Consider the following 22,431-nt stretch of genomic DNA (forward strand, 5'->3'; position numbering starts at 1 on the left):
TTCCACCATTGAGAACATCTGACATCCACACTCAAAGTTACATTCCAAACCAAGAGTGATTTCAGAATTATCTGTAGGCTTGGGTTTTCCCAACTGTTTTCTCTAGATCCATTAGCACAGTCAAGTCAGGTCTGACTAGGTATGACACATTCTTGTGCACATACTCCTCCTATTCTGTTTAGCTTTTTGAGCAAGCATGGCAACTAAAGTCATACCACCAAAGTCTCTGGCAGGACATTAAACCTACTCTGAAGTATGACATGCACCTGTGCAGTTAAAAAGCAAATAAATAAGCACACACTTGAAAAAAAAAAATAAGCACACACTTGTATACAATCAGTGCATGTATGAATGGAAGGCCTAGGTGCCCAGATTTTTAATATCTTAGGTACAATGGGTAAGAAAGATAATTATCGTGTTTAAATATTTTAAATTATAAGAAACACAGTTAAGCAGGTTAGATAGCCAGAGAGTCATTCATTTAAGAAGCCTTTGTTGACAGTGCACATGGCAGGCACCAGCCAAATTCTGAGGCTGAAGTATAGGATAAGGCAAGCAACCCCCACCCCTCCGGGAATGTAGAAAGTCTAGGAGATGAGGGTTTACATCAGAAATCAGCATCCAGAGAACTGTAACTCTAGAAAGACAGGAATCCAACTGGCTGATTTCATGACTGACCTTCCAAACTCATGAAATTCAATAATATTTTGAAGTTAATACTGAAAGGTTTTTGAAGTTGTTTTAAAAAGAAAGCCATTAGGTCATTCTCGGCTGGACCAGAGGATGGAGAGGAAGTGCTGCTGCACTCCACCCTAGTGGCAGGGTCCCAAGAGGCCTGAGTTCTACTGGCTCCAGCAGCATAGCACGAAGCTGCTCTTGCTCAGCCTGCAGTGACTGAAGAACTAAATGGAGAGTTGTCCCTCAAAAATCATGTTTTTTGAGAAATTGGGAGAACTGAATCAGTAACCAGTAAGATGCTCCATGCTGTAAAATAGGAGGGCAACAAGACTCTTTCTGCTAAAGGGAAGATAGTGGGAGATGCCTGGGTGGCTCAGTGGTTGAGCATCTGCCTTTGGCTCAGGGTGTGATCCTGGAGTCCTGGGATCGAGTCCTGCATTGGGCTCCTTGCATGGAGCCTGCTACTCCTTTTGCCTGTATCTCTGCCTCTCTCTGTGTGTCTCTCATGAATAAATAAATAAAATCTTAAAAGAAAAAAAAGGCCAGATAGTATTTTCAGCATTGAGGGTCACATGGTCTCTGCTGCAAACACTCAACTCTGAGTTACAAGGTGAAATAAAACTTTATTGACAAAAACAGGCTGTGGGCCAGACATTGCCCGTGGGTCACTCACAGTTTGTTTACATCCTGCTTTAAAATAAACACTTAAGACTATATAAACATATCTGACTCTATTTGCCTAGAATTAATTCTACTAATATAGTAGCAAAGAAAGTAAAACAAGAAGTTCTTTTCAGAAGGATGAGAGATGATACTTCGGCAATTTTAAATACATATTTAATTTTTTTAAAATCTCAGTGGAAACTAAATATTGTTATTATGATCTTGTTATTTTAATTGGTCTTCACTTTTAAAAACATAACTTCCTTGTGGTGGGCAAACTTATTGATGGGCATATGTATCATCTAAAACTCAACTAGAAAAACAAAGATAAAAATCCATTATTTTTAAATGAAGGAGCACTTCAAGAAACAAAATTAAAAGACCTAATTAGTTTATCGTATCTAAAAGCACCTAGAAAAAGAAACAGAAACCCTAAGGGGGTTAAAAGCAGTCTAAATTCAGTAATTTCTCTTTCCTCTTTAACAAGATAATAATTACTTATATGTTCAAACAGGAGTGATAATAATCATACATTGATCGGAGATAGATTCTGTTCATTATCACCTGGCACTTCATGAATATTGAACTAGTCTTGAAAATAAGTCACAAATATAAACATTTAAAGTAAATGAATGCTTAAATGTGTATGCTAAGCTTCTAACTGAAAATAATCTCAATAATAGCCTCTGCCAAAGATTTCCAGTGAGTTCATAAGAGTTACCCCTTATTCTAGGACTATGAGGTAAGTTCTGTAGAATTCATGTTTTAAACAGTCATCAGAAATGACCACTGTTGACATTTCTGTCCAAGTTTCAGACTCTGAAAACTCTAGACTATTCTATTTTAACTTCCATTATAAAAATGTAACTACATCTCTGACACTTCCTTGAAAATACCATTGAAATTAAAGGGGGGGGGGGTGTTAGCAAAAAGTAGCTTTAAAATAACATGTGAATTAATGTAGAAAAAGCACATTACCTCTGTAACAAATAAGCTCTGTGCTTCCTCTTCCGCGTCTGCAGGAACAGTGGAGCACATATACCGACCCTGTCGTCTCAGAGTGGCCGTCTGTGGGGGAAAGTGCAGGCAGAGGGTTTAGTTACTGGAAGATGGAAAGGCGCCACCCTTGGGGTGCAGCAGGGCCCCACTCGGACACAGTCACTTCGGTTTCTGCCAGCTCTGCACTTCTTCCTCCTTGGGTCACACACAACAGATCCCTTTGGGTATCAGAAAGTTGAAAGCCGTGTGTGCGGCAATGGCTTCTGCTTCTTTCTGGGTGAGGGGCCCAGGGAGCCCTCTGCTCCCTCCCAGGCAGGGTAGAGGCCACTTTCAGAATCCCTAACACTCTGCAACCCCAAGTGCTTGATCTAGTCACACTACATTGCCTTTTACTTGTCTTAATGGCCTTTTTCTAGAGTAATACAGACATACCATAAAATTTACCATTTTAACCTTTTTTTTTAAAGATCTTTTTAAGTAAACTCTATACCCAACATGAGGTCAAACTCATGACACTGAGACAAGAGTCTTGAACTCCACTGACTAAGCCAGCCAGGCACCCCAGTTTAACCACGTTTAAGTGTATAGTTCAGTGGCATTAAGTAGGTTCACACTGGTGTGCAATAACCATCATCACATCTATGTCTTCTTTTTTAGTTTTATTGAGAAATAATTGACATACAGCACAATGTAAGTTTAAGGCATACAGCACGATGGTTTGCTTTACATCTATTGCAAAATGAGGATCATGATAGGTTCAGCTAACATCCATTTTCTCACATGAATACAATAAAAAGAAAAGAGAAAGAGAAAAAACCCTTCTCCTTGTGATGAGAAGTCTTAGGATATACTCTCGTAAGAGCTTTCCCATATATTATTCAGCCATATTTATGGTAGTCGCCATGTACATCACGTCCCTTGTACTTATTAATCTCTTACCTGGAAGTTTGGATCTTTTGACCACCTTCCTCCAATTCTTCCTCCCCCTATCCTCCACCTCTGGTAACCACAAGTCTGATCTTTTTTCTATGACTTTTGTCTTGTTTTATTCCACAAATAAGTGAAATCACACAGTATTTGTCTTTCTCTGTCTGATTATTTCACTTAGCAAAATGCCTGCAAGGTCCATCATATTGTTACAAATGGTAGGATTCCCTCATTTTTTATGGCTTAATATTATTCCGTTGCAGATACATACCACAACTTCTTTATCTATTCACCTATCAGTGGACACTTAAGTTGTTTCTATGTCTTGGCTACTATAAATAATGCTGCTATAAACAGTAGATATCTTTTTGAGTTAAAACTTTCATTTCCTTTGGATATATTCCCAGAAGTGGGATTACTGGGTCATAAGCTGGTTCTACTTTTAATTTTTTTGAGAATTCTTCATACTGTTTTCCATAGTAGCTGCTCTAAATTACAACTCTGCCAACAATGCACAAGAGTTCTCTTTTCTCCACATCCATGCCAGCATCTGATCTCTTGTCTTTTTTTTTTTAAACATGTTTCACCAATAGTTTTATTTATTTTTGTTATCTTTTCTCTTTTGGATAACAGCTATTCTAGCAGATATGAGGTAATATCTCACTGTGATTGTATCTGCATTTCCCTAATGATTAGTGATGTTGAACATCTTTTCAAGCACTTGTTGGCTTTTTGCACACCTTCTTGAGAAAAATGTCTGTTCAAGTCCTTTGTCCTTTTCAACTTGGGTTATTTGTTTTGTTTTGGTTTGTTTTTTTTTTTTTTGGTTATTGAGTTGTATGAGTTCTACATATATTTTGGATATTAACCCCTGGATATATGGTTTGCAAATGTTTTTTCCATTTATCTCTTCATTTTATTGATGGTATCTATCTATCTATCTATCTATCTATCTATCTATCTATCTATCTACGATACAGAGAGGCAGAGACATAGGCAGAGAGAAAAGCAGGCTTCCTGCGGGGAGCCCAATGCAGGACTCGATCCCAGGACTCTGGGATCACGCCCTTAGCCAAAGGCAGACGTTCAACCACTGAGCCACCCAGGCATCCCTTATTGATGGTTTCTTTTGCTGTGAATAAGCTTTTGTGTTTGCTGTGGTCACAGTTTTTTATTTTGTTACTTGTGTTTAAGGTTTCATACCCCAAAAAAATCATTACCAAGGCCCATGCTAAGAAGCTTTATTCCAATGTTTCTTCTAAGAGTTTCATGATGTCAGGTCTATGTATAAGTCTTTAATCCATTTTGAGTTCATTTTTGTTGAGTAGTGTAACACATGGGTCCAGTTTCATTCTTTTACATGGGAACAGCCAATTATCCCAGTACCATTTATTGTCTCTTCTCCATTGAGTATTCTTGGTTCCCCTGTCAAATATTAGTTGACTGTATATGCTTGGGTTCATTTTGGGCTCTTGATTCTGTTTCATTGGCCTACATGTCTGTTTTTATGCTGGTACCATATTATTTTGATGACTACAGCTTTATAAGTAGAACTTGAAAGAGGGCGTGAGATGCCTTGGGCTTTGTTCTTTCTCAGGATTTCTTCAGCTACTTGGGGGTCTTTTGTGATTCCATGTAAGTTTTAGGAGTGTTTTTTTCTACTTCACATTCATCTCTTAGTTGCCTTTCGTGTCCATTCTTGTTCACTGCCACATCCCCATGCCTAACAGCATGGTAGCCAGACAAGTAAAAGGTGCTCAACCAATATCTGTTGAAGAGACCTATGAATTAAGAATGCTACCACCCCTCCTGTAAACATTAGAACTGTTCTCATGTTTCAAGAGGATTACTGCTTATTTTATTTTATTTTTTAAGATTTTATTCATCCATTCATGAAAGACACAGAGAGAGAGATAGAGAGAGGCAGAGACACAGGCAGAGGGAGGAGAAGCAGGCTCCACACAGGGAGTCTGACGTGGGACTCAATCCCGGGTCTCCAGGATCATACCCCAGGCCGAAGGCAGGCACTAAACCACTGAGCCACCTGGGCTGCCCAATTACCGCTTATTTTAAATAATAAAATGCCTCATGACTTCAGGCAGTAGCACATCCACCCTAATTAACGTTGTTTAGAAGGTACTATTTTGTCAATATGAGAAAACTGGACTTCAGGCTTCAGAGAGAAATGTTCTAGATTTTTTCTCCCAAGAACTATAATCCTTGGATACTATTAACAGATCATAGTTATAAAAACAGCATACATGAAAACACTTTGCAAGGAGAATCTACCCTGCAGTAGCTCTTTGTGGCTACTTAAACTAAACTATCATCCCCCAGCATTTGTCCCAGATGTTCTCTGGTTAGAGGAAGCTTTGGGTCAAATCTGTGATCCCTCTTCTCCAGCTGGGAGAAAACTTCAGGACATATATTTTATATATAGTTTAACTTAATTTCCTGCCCCTATTTTCTCAATGTTGTGTCTCCTCCACTTATTTTACTCATTTTTGCATCGTGTCTATCTTGGAAAGTAATCTTAAGCCCTGTTTTTCGAATAGGTCCCCTTATTCTAAAGGAAGGGAATGAAGGAACCCCATTCTCCACTGAAGTCCTTTATGGGTAAATTACTAATTCATTCAGCCTCCAAAAGGGCTGAAGCCTTCGTTCTTGGCTTCTTTACAAATTTCAAAACTGGTGACCCTTATTTCCCACCTGTTCCCATGAAATGCCATAAAGATATGTGACAATAAGCACTGAAGATACATAATCTATTCACAAAGTTTCCACATAACACAGTGATTATGAGGTTGTCAAAACTATTAAAAATCAGAAATAATATAAGAAAAGGGGAGTGAGTGCCATTATGCTCTTACTTTAAAAAAAAAAAAAAAGGCAACTTTAAGCATTAAAGAGAGACCTGACCTTTTACAGTGAAGAGAGCACTGGGCATAATTAAACCAATCATCTGTGTGTTTATTTAGTACCCATCAGTGGCAGAATACTAGGTTTGAATCCATTACTGATCAGGTCCCAGCTCTGATTTTGACAAAGTTTAGTTTTCTGACAAGAGCCCTTTGCTCTCCCAGAGTCTTCATCCAAATAAACTTAATACATTCCTTAAAAATCATTCACTTAAGTGAGACATACTTCTGTAGTACATATCTAGCTTAAATGTTATTTTTATATCTATTTCTTGTTGTATATAAAATCGGATGTTTTAGATCTCTTTTAGGTAGATGGCTGCTATCCTTCCCTATATATTCATGCTGTTCCTCATACTAAAAGGAGGATGACTTCCCTCTCCTTGAATCTAGGCTGGGTTTGACCAATCAAATGAGGTGGAAGTGGTATTCTGCTAGTTCCAAACTTAGCAAACTAGCAATTCTGCTCTTCCTTCTTGGAAGACAACCTCCGCATAAAAAGTTCTACCACCTGATATCATTATGCTGTGAGTAAGTCCAAACTAGCCATATGGAGAGGCCAGACATAGGAAGATGCCCCACCAGCCCACAGTTGGTCCTAGTCAAACTGGTAGAGACATCACAATTAAGTGAGGAATCATTCCAGCCCCTGCAGATAGCAAGTAAAGCAGAACAACCCAGATGAGCCTTGATCAGATTTCAGGATTGTGAGAAATGACAAATTATTACCCTAAATTACTAGGCTTTGGAGTGGCTTGTTACTTAGCAATAAATAACTGTAATAAGACTCTAAGAGATTAAGAAGATGTCCTAATTAACGTACTGAAGAATACTGATGTTTTCATGAAAATGATTTCAAATACTAATCACAATATAGAGTTAGGACAGAAGCACTGAGGGAACACACTAAGCTGCAATCTGGTTTCCATATTCACCTTTTCTAGAACATTTGTCAATGTCCTAAAAATGGACAAGTAAAATGGATAAAAATGTCCATTGGACTTTTTAAGAGTAGATATCAATGGCTTCTCCTCCCTGAAAACATTGTACCTATCATTTTAGGGCTCAGCATAAGTATAATTTCAACCATCTATCCATCCATGCCTTCACTGAGTTATTACTTTCTACCACCAGACACAGAATTAGCAGCTGGACACACCAAGTTTAATAAAGTATACCTGCTGTTCCTATAAAGCTTAGAGTCTGATGACAGAGGAAGAGGAGGAAATAAATTATTAGAGTGCTAAGAGTATGACAGAAAAGCATGAGAGAAAGAGGCGCAGAAGCACAGGCTGATGAGAGGAAAGAAAAGGGGAGTCTATATCCAAAGGGGGGAGAAAAGGACATCAAGAAGGTGTGTACCATGACTAAGACACTTAAACTAAATGTATGGGATGGGTACAAGTTGTATTCAGTACACGAGGGGTAGAAACTTGGTAGTTAAAAGAGCAAAATAAAGACGTAATAAATTAGATTAGCTCTTTGCACACACAAAAGAGACCCAGTAAGTCCTAAAACTACAAATATATCCTATGCTGAAGGAAAAAAAACTGTCAAGAACTCTAATTAAACTTGAATTAAAAAACACTGAAGAATGAAAAAACCCACTAACCTATAGCCTAATCAATGGTCTTAACTCACCCAGGGAAAGAAGGAGCCAAGAAAAAGAACAGGGCTTGCATGAGCAGAGCAATTTTGTCAGTGTCTTTATCACCATTTAAAAGGAAAGGCTGGAATCCATTGGCTGGGGTCACTTGTGCACCATTAACATTGCACGTGACCCCAGTGAGGAGTCATCACTTGAGGTCCTCAGTTCCCAAGGGTCTTCCCACTCAATGCTGAGCCCAGCCTCGCCCATTCACTTGTTTAAAATGTGATTCCCATTTAAACTTTCCTAAAGAGAGAGAGCTGACACAGCCAATCAATGTATTCTGATCTGCTTATTAATTCTACTTCTCAATGCTAATTATTAAATGACATTTGGTTTGTTCTCTTGTGGGCTGTCTGCTACATATCAGTTCTCTGAGACCAAACAACTCTGGTCACATTGAACAAATTCAGTTTCTGGACTTGCAGAGCTAAGATCTGATCCTAGACCTTGGTGACTTATAAACCATGGCCCATGAGGCCCTGTCTGATAGCAGCTCGTCAATCCCTGACTCCATTATCCAAAACTTTTCATAGGCAGATATCCCACTTTCTCCTATCAGACTACAGATTCCTTTGAGAGCAGGAGACATATCCTCCAATCTGTAACTCTGTGCTAAGTACTCAATAAATGTTTCAAGAATGAATGAAGTAGTCAATGGAATAGAAGTAGGACTCTACCAAAATCATCCATTACTTGTATATAATGTTTTTTCCTGTTATTACAAATAGTTCTCTGGCACATTATGAAAAGTGAAGTCTTCCCTTGAAGACTACAGCATGAGTAAATGCTATATTTTAATTCTCCTTAGATTTTGTTTATTAAAAGTCATATTTGGGTAATAGTCTACTGTCTGCCAAATCGATTCACATTAAATTTCTGCAGTTTTATTTATCTGGCTTGTAACAGAGACCCAATCAATACCTGGAGATTTATACTCCATGAACACTAAAGCCCTTCTCAAAAGTGGACTTAATTTTCTTTTTCATGGTTGTGGTATTCTCTTATAGTTTTCTACCAGTTAAAATTATATTCCTACTAAAAAATGGGTCTGTGTTCAATTTATATATATCAACATCAAATGTGGACAAAGAATATGAGTCTCATTAACTATGTTTGGAAATAATTCATTTCCATTCTACTAAGCAAGCTTAGCAGCAGCATTCTCTAACTTTCTGCACTTGCAAGAGGGAAGGGAGAAACATTTCACGCTAAGAAGTGTGATAAGATCTGCAAATATAAATACATCCCTGACAACCATTTGGATAGAAATCGCAGAGCACAAAAATTTAAAAATAAAAGCCCTAGGGGCACCTGAGTGGCTCAATCCATTGGGCATCTGACTCTTGATTTTGGCTCAGGTCATGATCTCAGGGTCATGAGATCAAGCCCCATGCCAGACTCCCTGCTCAGTGCAGTCTGCTTGTCCTTCTCCCTCTGCTCTCTCTCACTAATATATAAATAAAATCTTTTTAAAAAACATAAAAATAAAAGCTCTCCTCTAGCTACTGTAATAGTCTAAATTATTTTTGTCAGTTCTGTTACTTAGGTTAAATGCTGGTAGTCTCTAACATTGAGATCCTTAATTACCTTGGCCAAATATGGAGTCTTACAAGGAAGTCCAAAAAAAAGTCAGGAGTTACTGAAAAGAAAAATTTAGACCTGCTACAGGAAGAGAAATGGATAAAGTCCTCAACCCAAAGGGCTCAGAAGATGATCCAAGGAAACATGAAAGCCCAGGTCAATCTTCAGACGACTTTTTTGTTTTTAACTGCAATGAATTGAAGGAGTTCAGAGTTGCCCCCAGACCTGAACAGAAACAGCAGAACTTATAACAATCTTCAGTCTAATTTGGAAGGACAAATTTCAAATAGATGCTCTTTTATTTTAAAAACTTTTTTTCTCTCTGGGAGGCCTGGGTGGCTCAGTGGTTGAGCATCTGCCTTTGGCTCAGGTCGTGATCCCAGGGTGCTGGGACCAAGTCTCACATCAGGTTCCCCCACAGGGAACCTATGTCTCTGTGTCTTCCATGAATAAATAAATAAATAAAATCTATTTTAAAAACAAACACTTTTTTCTCTCTTGGCTGAAATGATACCCCCATCTCCACCCCCAAAGACTGGGGTCACTTCAGTGGCTATAAGCCACAGCCCAGGGTGCTGGCCCAGGGTAGCAGGGCCGTGGGTCACCTGAAGGGACATACAGACATACTATACAGCAGGTCTCCTCATCTGAGCCCAGCCTGGGGCTGGGGTATCCTGGCATTTCCTGACCCTCTTCTTTATCACTCACAGCTGGCCTGCTATAGCCCTGGTCTTCTTCTTCAACTTGGAATCTCTCTCTACGAATTCCGGACCCAAACCTGGCTCTGTCTTCTCTCCATCAGAGCCAGCCAACCCACCACCCTGACCCCACTGAAGCTGGGATACCAAGAAGCTCATGTTTCCAACCACAAGAAATGTGAGGTGAATAATTTAATTCAACTTCCTATGGAAGAATCTGAGAAGTAATATTGGAATGGGGTTTGAACTGAGAGCCAGGAAACCTGAGTTCTCATCTAAGTGTGACCTCTAATTAGCTATGTGATTTTGAGGGAAAGGTTTAACTTTCCACGTCTGTAAGAGAGTTTTCTAAGGATCTCCAGGCTTCCTTTGTAATTTAAAAATTCCACAGTTCTGTGAACATGGAATTCTAAGTCTATCTCTCTCAAATGGCTTATTATCTGAGTGTTACGAGGTGCTTTGAGAGAAAGTAAAAGACATCCAAACACATAAGCCATATACTAGGTCTGTATAGATTGACTACCTCATTTGTTGTTTTATGAAATGAATCCTTGGATTTGCAGGAGGGAAGAGTCACTTCGTAGGCTTAAATAAATATAGGATGAGTGGTAACAGAAATGTGCTTTTGTGTCATTGTTTCTTTACTGTTCTATTCCTCTTAACATATATGGTATGGGGCTTTTTATTAATCACTTTAGAATGAGCATTAAAACTATAACAAAACAACCAACCCTCTTAATTCCTGGTGGGAAGCATGCATCACCACTGCTGTTCAAAATATTCTATTTTATAAGATTTTAATTAAGACACTGAAACAAAAGGCCCACCCATCCCCTGAGACCACATGAACAATGAGCTAGAGACAGGATCCCAGAGAAGTGGGTGGGCTGCAACGTGAGCCAGCTGCATGCACCCGCCACAGACTGGCTCCCCATCTCTCCTATTCAAAGGAGCACAGGACTGGGAGTGTCCACCCTCAGACAGAAAAACAAACATCACAGGCAGCCCAGAAGGAAACACAGGCCCTGCAACCGGAAGAGACAGTTCCTCTAGTGATCTAAGCAGAGAGACTCTGAAGAGAGGCAAGGCCATAGTGCCTCAGCTTAGACACTGAGTTTCAGCAGGTGAAGAAGGTCTTGGAGAGGAGGTACTGGGTCACTTAGGCATGTGGCTGGCAGTGTCAAGAGGGAGGGAAATTTGCTGGGTGCCTGGGGTCTTACCTCTGAGGTGGGCTCTGAGGCCTGCGGATGGCCTGAGAACAGAGAAGACCCAAGACTCACTCTAATAGGTGACCTGCTGGACAGAGAAGCCCACCAGGTCTCAGGGCCTGGTCAGCTCCCCTCTACCCTGAGGCAAAAAATGTGGACTCTCTGCTTTAGCAGGCAGCCTCTTCCCTGTCTGTAATTCCATACAAAACATCCTGTACTTGTTCATTTTTGTGTTGAATTCACTTAATAGAACTATGCCTTCACACCTCTGAGGGCTTGATGCATTTGTAGACAAACAGGACTTTCATCTTCCAGGAGAAGGACAACCTTGAGGTGTGGTAGGAGGGGGCCAGCACGCAGCGAGGACAGGGAAGTGGATGTCACCAGAAATCAAAGCCCAGGCGGTCCAGGGAAGATGGCTCTTCAGGCGGGCATCCCTCAGCCTGGCCCACCTCCTGGGTTGAATTGATATTGTGCTCAACTGGGCCAAATGGACAGAGTCCACTTCAATGTTCTAAAGTTATCCTGGATTTGCAACTACTCCCTGTTGGACAGGCAGCTCTCAATACCTCCTTCCTTTTGTCTCGAGGCTTGAGCCAAACTGCAGGGAGCCTCATGTGTCTGTAGAGTGAGGTCCTTTTATATCATATGCTGGACACCAGCCTCGGTTGCATTTGTCTGTGTGTGAAACATTACTACTAGACAACTCTGGGGACTTAACTGTGACTTATCGAGCCCAGGGTAATGGAACCTTTCCAAATGTCTGGCAGATGCATTTGTTTCAGAGCGGATGACTTGCTTTGGGAGGAATCAGTCCCCAGCCAGGCTGGAAATGGGGTGTTTCCTATATCTCATTGCAGGGATCATGTCTTGGTGGTAGACCCACAGCATTCTATTAACACCAGAAGATCCTGTCTTCAGTTTCCTGAGAACTCTCAATGTCTCATTCACTAATAATGAAGAAAATGGACAAGGCATGGGACAGAACGAGGGTCTAAAGAAATTCCATTTAGGTTTCTGGAGGGATTTAACAAAACACAGCTCTGAAGGAATCCATTAAAACCTTGCCAGGGCCAAGCCATGCTAGGGGCCACCTGAACCTCACAGCTCCTCCTCACTAGCCCCTGCAAGCTCCCTAGGCTCCCGTCCCACACTGTCCTTCTCCTTTAGCTCAACAGTGCTGCCCTGTGTGCTATTAGTGACTTTCCTTGCTGGACGTCCTCACGACAATGTGCTGATGTAGGGTGCTCTTGCGTGCAATGCAGTGTGGCACCCCTCTATCATCCCTCTTATCTGTTCTCTGCCAGTCATCTCTCTAAAATCCTCATCCAGTAGCATCAGGCCTCACCTCAGTCCTTTCCACAACTCCTCACTACCACCAGAATAGAGTCCAGGCTCCTCAGCGGAACCAAAGATCTTGGCTGAGCAGCTGTGATGACTTTTCTGGTCTTACCTGCCCTACTTCAGCCCTCCAGCACATGGGGACTTCTGACCCCCTCAAGCACCAGGCCATCCACTGGGCTGCAGAGCGCTCCCACCACCCACATCTCCTACCAGACTTGAGACTTGCAGACTATGCCGCTCACCTTTACTTTTCTAACACCCAGCAGAACATCTGGCACAACATAAGTGTTTGTTGAGTGAGTGGGCAGTTGAGATTTTAAAATGGGGATTCTTTTATTCAATTGTAAGATCACTCAGGGTTCCAAATGACACAGTGTCTCAGAACTGGTGAGCCATCAGGTAGCTTCTGTCACCACATAATGTCCTGTTTCCTAAAATGTCACATACATTTATAAGTTTCAGTAGACCTTTGAGAGTCATAAAAACTTCATTCTGCTAACTCCCCAAATTATACATTACATAACTTTCCAAATGTAGTAAACTCTAACTAAATCAGTTAAATGTTCAGGACCCTTCATGACCTGACTCATTGGTTAAATAAGTTCAGTTTTTAGAGATGTTGTTTCGTTTGTGTTCAGTTTGGTTTCGTACGACAAAGAAGCTTGTTTTTACTCACTTTTAAGTACCACTTCTTGAGAGAATGGAAGAGGGTGGTATCCAGAAAACCAGGAGTGGCTTCTGGTCATTTGGGGGACAAGCAGCAGATCCAGTTTCCCCATGAGTATGGGGCTCAACTTGTTCCACATCACATGTCTTTGCAATTAAACATCGCCATCCTCAAAAATGAACTGATGTTACCTAGAGAGCTTCCCAGGCCCTCAGCTCCCTTCCTGCTAAGTGAGAGATATCAGCCAGATGTGCAAAGAGCTTTCCTGAATACCTGAATGGTGGTGACTCTTTGAATTCTCACCTATCTATGAAAACCCAAATTTCAGGACAAATGTTACCTTTGAACTATAGATTAAGAAAAGTGAGTTTTAAGGAGGCTTATCACTTACCCTGACACCCAGGTTAGTAACAGAGAGACCAGGGGCTAAACCTCAGGTCCCATGACTAAATCTTCGGTCTTGCCACTACTCCTAGTGTCTAGAGGGCCCACCAGCCCTCTGATTGATTTAAGTTCCATTTGGTAACATAACCTTGGGGAAGGTATAAGCAAGCACAGTCTCTTTCATCTTCTACTTATCTGTATATGGCTCCATATGTCTTTCTTTAGAATACGATTTTAGTTGCTTAAAAAGATCCTATCTTTGTGTGAACTCCTCTTATCTTTGTGTGAACTCATAGTGAATACACTTCATGTTAAAACATGGTCATTATTTACATATTCCAAGATACTGGTGAACTTTCCTCTCAGGAAGGCTCACTGCCTCATGTTCTCCTTATGACTCAGGTGTAAAGTTTCACTTATGCATCAAGGATGATTTCTCTCAAATCCCTCCAAGCATTTGCCAGCACCACCACCACCACGTTGGTCTTATCAGAACATCAGAGGCCTCAGCACTTCAGCTCCTGGGATGCCATCCAGAGTCTTATTTTAAACACAGTGAAGCAGAGATTACGCTTTTCAGATAAAATGCTAAGCAGATGGAGAAGTCCTGACTCCAGGACTTCTGACATCAGGGGACATTGCTGAACTTTCTTACTCTGATCTCTCTGGATCTCATATGCACACTGAGGGTGCTGCTGTGCACTCTGAGCAGGACACACTTGGCAGTATCTAGCTCAGCCAGGCAACCCTGGTGGAAAAAGGTAGAGCAATGGACACAGCAGGACCATTCCAGGTTGTAGAAACCACAGAGATTTTGAACTTACTAATATGTTAAGTGACATCTGGTAATTCTCAGGCCAAAACCTAGATTTTCTCTTTAAGGACATCTGTTCTTGTTTTTGCATGCAATCATACTGTGTCTCCTCTTCTACTCCCTTGATCTGCCACCTTGATGGTTTGATAGTTACGAACAATTATAATAAAGATAGATATTCAATGAAAGTAGAGATACAGTATAAATAAATCTCAACATGCTTACATGGTCTTAGGATAACACCTTCGCTTAGAACTTCCTCTATGTGTGCTTGTTAGTTGTGTTTAATAACCTAAGACAAATAAATAAAAATCTTTAAAAGATTTTTAAAATTTTTAAAAAATAAAAATAAAAAATAACCTAAGACAAATACACTAATCACACAGATAAAATTCTCCTCCTACCCCCCAATGCTTACAAGTATGGTCTGTGCTTAACATTTCTACCAATTGTGGGACATTCCCATTCCCTCTGATCTATTTTCAATGTGAGCCAAACATTATTTTAATGAAGCAAAGAAGATTTGAGTAAGGAAGAGAGGAAGGGAATGTGACCTGACATGGGGAATATATGCATACAGTGGTGGACTACTAGATTTATCCAGTATCATTCAATTTATATAAGAGAATCTAATCTTAGATTATTTATGCAGGTGATATCATGTGTGTGTCTTATTTCATCTAACTATTTATGTAGTTAATCTCAACTCCTTACTTGATCGTAAGTTTTCCTCAGCATTGTAAAGCATTTCTAGTAAGAAATCATGTAATATAGTATCTGCCTCAGAGGAAAAAAAGGTTACTTCCCTTACCAGGCTATGTTGAGGAAAATAGCTAATGTGCTTTGTAAACACAGAAATCAATCTGATAAGATTTTATTCTAATGGTTTTAGGGCAGGCACCACAGTTTCCTAAATTACCCAGCTTCTGGGACACCATCACATATTCTGCATGAATGCCCCCACCAGTATAACACAGAACACACGTCCATCACATCCCCTAGTGTTGTATGCCATGGAGCATAATATCTACCTCCATTGATGGATGAATGGACCTGCTCTACCTGTAACAGAGAGTGGGGATCTGTAACAGAGGAAGACCAGAATGCCCACCACAGTAGCACATCAGCTGAACCTCACTGAGGAGCAGCAGCAATCATGCCAGCTCATCTTCTGATCCCAAACAAGACTGCCATTTTCATTCAGAAAGCATGGCACAAATCAAAGTTAATTATGGTTCCTCAATATATTTCCGTGGCTGCTGATAGAGTATCTGGTAGAGAAGCTGTTTTTCACAAGTCATTTTCACCCTCACTTAAATAATACTGAATTGGCATGTTTCCAAGACTGATATTCCTTTAAGTTTGTTGAGCTGAACAAGATTTTAAACAAATTAAGAAACAAATGTGACAATCAAGGAAAGAACAACCAAATGTTCCTAAATCACTTTCTTTTCCTGTTACATTTACAATAAGACCCATCCCCCCAAGATCCCCAAGAACGCTGTTTAAGATTTTTTATTTGTTTATCTGTTTATTTGTTTATTTATTTATTTATGAGAGCATGAGCAGGGGTGGGAGGGTGGGGGGAAGAGCAGAGAAGGAGGGAGAGGGAAAGAATCTCAAGCTCTCCTGAGTGTGAAGCCTGATGCAGGGCTCGATCTGATAACACAGAGATCATGACCTAAGTGGAAACCAAGAGTCATATGCTTATTGAGCCACCCAGGTGCCCCCGTGAAGAGCCCTGTTTCAAACCACATCCCTGTAACACTGGCATCTTCCAAGTCTTCCCCATTCCTGGACTTTTCTTAGCTCATTCTCATTTTCCCAATCCTGATAAAACCTTTGTTCTTATTCAGAACCATGATGATTCCTTCTCTCTGCTACTATTTAACATGAACTCCTATACCCCACCTGCTCACTTCATCAGCTCTGGACAAAAACTACCTTCACTGGCAAAGATGTCCTAGATATCAACTCCCTATCTCATCAGGAGGAGCATGAGACTGCCCTTTCTGCCTACCTTCTTCAAACTCCTCCCCCTGTCTTCTAGGATCCTGCAGTTTCCTGGTTCTTTCCCTACTTCAGTCTGTTTCCCTTCCTCAGGGAAGGCACCAAGATCCAGTCTCCTGAAGGCATCCCCATCCTCCTGGTCTCTGGGCTGCTGACTCGCATTTCTATGGGTAAGCCCAGATCAATAAGCCCTGCTCCTCTCTTAGGCTAAACTTCTACATTTCCAACCACTAAAAGGATTCTTAATACCTGGATATCCCTCTATCTCCAACTTAACAGAATAAATTCTCATGGGACTCAATCTCTATCATGATACTAGTCACATTCTCATTATTATAAACCTTAAGTAATTCTCTAAGTTTTGAGCAGTTTGAAAGCAGGAGCCCTGTCTTACACTCTAAGCATCTACAAGGCCGAGCCCTTTGCACAAGGAATAGAACTATCAGTTATAAGCTAATCAAATATACTCTTCAACTTGACTGATGAGTTCGTCCAAAAAAATAAGCTTGTAGGACACGTTTGATGATGAAAGCATGATCTGTATGTGTTTTCTGTAAAAGTCATTACTTAAACTAGAATTAAAATCCTCATCTTGTTAAAGTCTGGCCAATATCAATTTAGAAATATTACTTATCCAGATTTTATTCAGGTAGGTTCAATCCTGGACATGAATTAATGCCCCAGAAACCACAATGTTCACAGAAAGTTATACCATTGGCCACTGAATTCCCTCGGATAAAAATTTCGAGGAATTTATCGAAAGAACATTTTTCAATAAAAAATTCAAAACAAAGTACTGAGATTATTTTTTTGGCACTATATAATAAAAAGTGAGGACAAAACACTGTGGAAAGAATTTTTTCTTTTCAAAAGGACAGATGGGAAATGAGATCAGGGACTTCCAGGCCCTTTGTAAGTAGCAGGGCCTGGCTTCCTTTCCAGATCAGTGGTTTGTAGATCAGTATCAGTCTCATGTAAGTAGAGGAGGAAAAGAAACAGAGGAAAAATAAAAATCAGGATGTTATTTAAAGGGAAATGGATTAACCACATTTTTTCTATACAATGCTGAGAACACTTTAGGATTATCCTGTATCTAAACATTTCAAAAACTGAAAATTTCTAGGATTCCAATCACTAATCATCTTTCCTTGGTACTCCTATTTTTCATTTTAAATTCTCTTGCTAGGGAATATGATGTTGATACTAAACCATGAAATATGCAGGAAGAACACCCAAGAAATTACTCCTCACTTTTGATTCTGAACAGTTTTTAATGACGACAACTATTTCACATCCATGTGCAGGAGCACAGAAATCTTGCAACCACGTGCTCTTTTCTTTCAATTGTGGTAAAATATCCATCACATAAAATTTACCATTTAAACCATTTTTAAGTGTACAATTCAGTAGCGTTAAGAACATTCTCGCTGTGGCGCAGCTATCACCACCATCTACCCATAGAACCCTTTTCATCCCACAAAACCGAAACTCTGTACCTATTAAACAGTAACTCCCTATTCCCCCAGCTTCTGACAACCACCATTTTACTGCCTGTCTCTATAAATGTGACTATTCATACAGTATTTGTCCTTTCTGATTGTCACACTTCACTTAGCATAATATGCTCTAAAGCTCACCCATGTCGTAGCACATGCCAGAATTTCCTTCCTTTTGAAGGCTGAATAACATTCCATTATATGGATAGACCACACTTTGTTTATCCATTCATTCACTGATGGATACTTGGGTTGTTTCCACATTTTGGCTATTATGATTAATGCTGCCATGAACATGGTGTACAAGTATTCTGTAAGTCTCTGCTTTCAAATCCTTTAGGTATATCTCTGAAAGTAAAACATGGTATGCTCCCTTTTATTTCTTCCATACAAATTCTATCCCTTGTTAGTTTGTATCACACACCAAAGACTAATTTTTGTGAAATGTAAATGGATCCATAAATTGCCACCAGCATCCTTTTCGACTAATTACCACCTTCCCCATATTCTATCCTTTTATATAACTGCACACACATTAGTAAGCTGTGTAACAAGCCAGGATACAAGGAGCTCTAAAGCAAGGTACAGATTCGGCAGAGTGACGGCAACAGTTAAGAATGTCAAACCAGGGATCCCTGGGTGGCGCAGCGGTTTGGCGCCTGCCTTTGGCCCAGGGCGCGATCCTGGAGACCCGGGATCGAATCCCACGTCGGGCTCCCGGTGCATGGAGCCTGCTTCTCCCTCTGCCTGTGTCTCTGCCTCTCTCTCTCTCTCTCTCTGTGTGTGACTATCATAAATAAATTTTAAAAAAAGAAAGGCTGTATTTAAAAAAAAAAAAGAGTGTCAAACCACCAGCATCATCTGGTAAAAGATTTCCACCTGAAGGACAACCAAGATGGGAAGTCAATGGCCAGACCCACATTACATACCATGTGTCTGACAAGAAAGGGAGCAGTCCTGGGCATTGACTTTTCAATTGTGTATAGATGTGTCATTTCTTCAGCAAAAGTCAACTTTCATTTCTTGAACTAAATAAAACATTCTAACAATAAAAGTTATCAACTGTCTCTAATTGGCTTTTCAAGTTTATTTTCAACTTACCCAAGGAAAAGTAACTTCTCAGGCTTATTTATGCCAAGGAAACCTCATGAGGTCACAAAACTTTAAGACCACTAGTGTCTGTCAAACCAAATCACAGTGATCTGGCAAAAAGGTTTACAACCTAGTTCAAGGCACTTCCACATGTGCTCAATGGCATTCATATTTACTTTGTGAACCAAAGAAAACTACCAACATTCATAATAATTTTACTGATTTTAAACGGAGCCAGAAGTACCAGGCCCTATTATCCAGAGTGCAGAGATGAGGTAGATGTGAGGTGGGGGAGGAGGACAGAGATTCACACACACGGTGCCTGAGCCTTCACTGGGGCCACAGCACAGGTGGTGGTGACACTGCTCCACAAAAAGCATAAAAAGCTGTTAGTAAAAAGCCCAAGACAATGAACTTTTAAGTATAAATATATACAGTGTGAATAGTAAGTATTAGAGGGACTAAGAAAATGGGGAAACAAATCACCATCGACTTGAACTGCTTCAGAGGACGTGGGACATGAAGCAGTCTGGGAAGGGTGAGAAGGTTCTAGAAGGAAGGAAGAGAAAAGAAGATATTGCCTGCAAGAAGAACCATGATGCCAAAGCAGGGACAGAATAGAACAGATCTAAAAGTATGGGGTTGATTCTGAAAAAAGAAGTACAGTCAGCTAGTGAGGGATGTATTGGCCACACACTCCTGCCCCTGGCCCTGGCGGATAAAACTTTACTTCATAAATATTCTAAAGACTGAGAACTGAATCCTTTGCCTTTTTTTTTTTTTTTAAGATTTTATTTATTTATTTGACAGAGAGAGAAAACAAGCAGAGGGAGAGGGAGGCAGAGGGAGAGGGAGAAGCAGGCTCCCCACTGAGCAGGGAGCCCAATATGGGGCTCAATCCCAGGACCCTAGTATTATGACCTGGGCTAAAGGCAGATGCTTAATTGATTGAGCCACCGAGGTACCCTCCTTTTGTCTTTTTAAAATCCACATTGACTCCCTATCTCTCAGCTTATTTTGTCTGTTTTTTTTTTTTTTTTTTTTAAACACTCTTCTCCTAACCTTCAGCAAGTATGTTTGACCAAAATAAATCTTCTCTACATAGGACTCGTGTTCAGGGAACACAGGTGTCCTTGAAAACTGACCAACACCAGGGCACCTGGGTGGCGGAGTCAGTTAAGCATATGACTCTTGGTTTCAGCTCAGGTTGAAACCTGTGATCTCAGGGTCATGAGATTGAGCTACACATTAGGCTCCATGCTCAGTAAGGAAACTGCTTTGGACTTTCTCTCCCTCTGCCTCTCTCACCCTCCTGTCTCTAAAATAAATAAATCAATCTTAAAAAAAAAAAAAAAGAAAAAAAGAAAAAAAAGCTGACCAAGATCAACACATGTCCTACTCTAAAACTGTACAAATGTTTCATCGCTATCCATACCTATATTTTAGTAAATTATCACTTAAGATGTACTTGACAGAATTTTGCACAAAGTTCTATTATTTTAAAGTTAAAATTGTTTAACTAGTAAGCATGGTATTGCAAATTGACCCCCAACATGAATTTTGCTCACTAGTTGACCCACTTCCTAACCAACTTGCTATTTTTTTTCTGTACTAAATACTTCTCCCTGATCTAATTGTTCCCTCTGCTTTTAATAATATAAGGATAGTTCCCTATATATTATTATTTTATTCTGCCTAAAAATAGAGGGATAAGAGAGGGAATCTATGACACTTCTAAGACATTTTGCTCATTCAGCTATGCAGACAGTTATTAAAATCACCAAATCTAAAAAATAATAATAATAATAAAATAAAATAAAATAAAATAAAATAAAATCACCAAATCTAGCAAGAAAGTACAGTGTCAATGGCCTTCCTTAGAATATAGAAATCTCCAGGAAAATAAATAATAGCGTCCAAATTTGAATGGAGCCCATCATAATTGCTGTGATAGGGATCAAAGCTGAAATCCAAGCTCCTTAATCTTTGGGGAAAACTTTCCAAAAACAGAAAATGATACTTGCTTATTCAATCTTGGCCAGCAAAATGTCAGTGAGTTCTTTGCGTTTCCTAGAAAATCTATGCCTGGTGTCTCCAGAGAAATAGTTGCAAGCAAAAGGGACAAAGGAGTTTTTCTCAGGGTTTCAATCATCTGGTTCTACAACTGCTAAAACATCCAGCTTCCTTGTCCCTGGGGTAAAAGATGATACTAAATTAACTGTATCTTGTTTCTTTGGTTTGTTTGCATCTTAAGTAATTTTATCTCAGGCTGCAAATACAACTTTGCATTCTAGGTTGCAAACACTCAGGGTGACTTTATGACTCATACCAAGAAGAATACATACTTCATTCTTAGAGAATGATAAGATAACCTCTGGCTTCCTCAGAGCACACTACAGGAAACATATGTCAATGAGAAGTATAATTTGTAATCATCTGATTTAACTTCTCATGCTAATAAATTTATTGCCAAAATCACAGGCAAGAGAAATCATTCTGAGGCTTCATTTTACGTTTTAGCTGAATAGTCTACTCATGCAATGAAGTTTTTAAAGCCTCATATTTTGAGGCATGATCTGAAGCCATTTATCAGTGGAAGATACCTTGGCAGCAGCATCACACTAATGCCCAATGCCACTTCCATGGCCTTCCTTATTTTTTAGAAAGAAATGAAAGTATAATCATTTATAAACAACAAAGAATAAAGCTTCAAAAAAATTAAGACAGGGTAACAGCACCAGGTAAAGAAGCTTCGAGGCAGAAAAGAAGGAAACACCATGATAAGGTAGGCTCCAGAGAGTAAAAGAAACAATCAGACCAAGGTGACTCTAGGTTGCCAGGTATCCAACACCACTGGGGTCCTATTCTCACTCCTCATTAGCCTCAAAGCTCTTGTGTGTTGCTCAGCCTCAGGGCTTTGGCAATCTGAAAGACATCAAGTAACAATCTGGACAGCAGCTCACAGCAGAAGCAGTACCAGGTCCTCTGCTGGCAGCTGCTGAGATCCAAGGAACAGCACCTGTCACCACACCAGAGAGGTAGATGTCAGGACATTCCTTCTCTGTGAGCGCACACATGGTCCAGGAGCTCTCTCGTGGTGGTTTCCCAAAGTGTTATCCTGAAAGGACACACGATAAAATCCTCCACTGCTCCCCAGAAAATTCCGTCCTTAGGGCCAAGGCACTGGGCAAAAACCCAAAGTCTCCCTTCACAAAGCTCATAAGACATTAAGAGGCTTTTGTGTCCATTAAATCCACCCGGAGTATAGCACTTTTATTAAAAATATAACACACACACACAA

At 40.1% G+C, this 22,431-nt stretch overlaps 1 protein-coding gene and 1 long non-coding RNA gene across 40 annotated transcripts in view; one reads left to right on the forward strand and one right to left on the reverse strand.

Annotated features, from left to right (window-relative positions):
* Positions 1–21,524, forward strand: part of LOC112655911 (uncharacterized) — a 42,018-nt gene extending 20,494 nt beyond the window's left edge. For both annotated transcript variants that reach the window (XR_007405043.1, XR_003133951.3), the window contains one exon: positions 10,128–21,524. This is a non-coding gene — a long non-coding RNA (uncharacterized LOC112655911). The remainder of the gene's footprint in view (positions 1–10,127) is intronic.
* DOCK9 (dedicator of cytokinesis 9) overlaps positions 1–22,431 on the reverse strand; it is a 279,307-nt gene that overhangs the window by 128,540 nt on the left and 128,336 nt on the right. For all 38 annotated transcript variants that reach the window (XM_049099431.1, XM_049099439.1, XM_049099452.1 and 35 more), the window contains exon 3: positions 2,320–2,409. In XM_049099431.1, coding sequence (XP_048955388.1) covers positions 2,320–2,409 — 90 coding nt within the window. The remainder of the gene's footprint in view (positions 1–2,319; positions 2,410–22,431) is intronic.

This window comes from Canis lupus, chromosome 22, assembly GCF_003254725.2.
Source record: "Canis lupus dingo isolate Sandy chromosome 22, ASM325472v2, whole genome shotgun sequence".
In the NCBI taxonomy this organism is placed as follows: domain Eukaryota; kingdom Metazoa; phylum Chordata; class Mammalia; order Carnivora; family Canidae; genus Canis; species Canis lupus.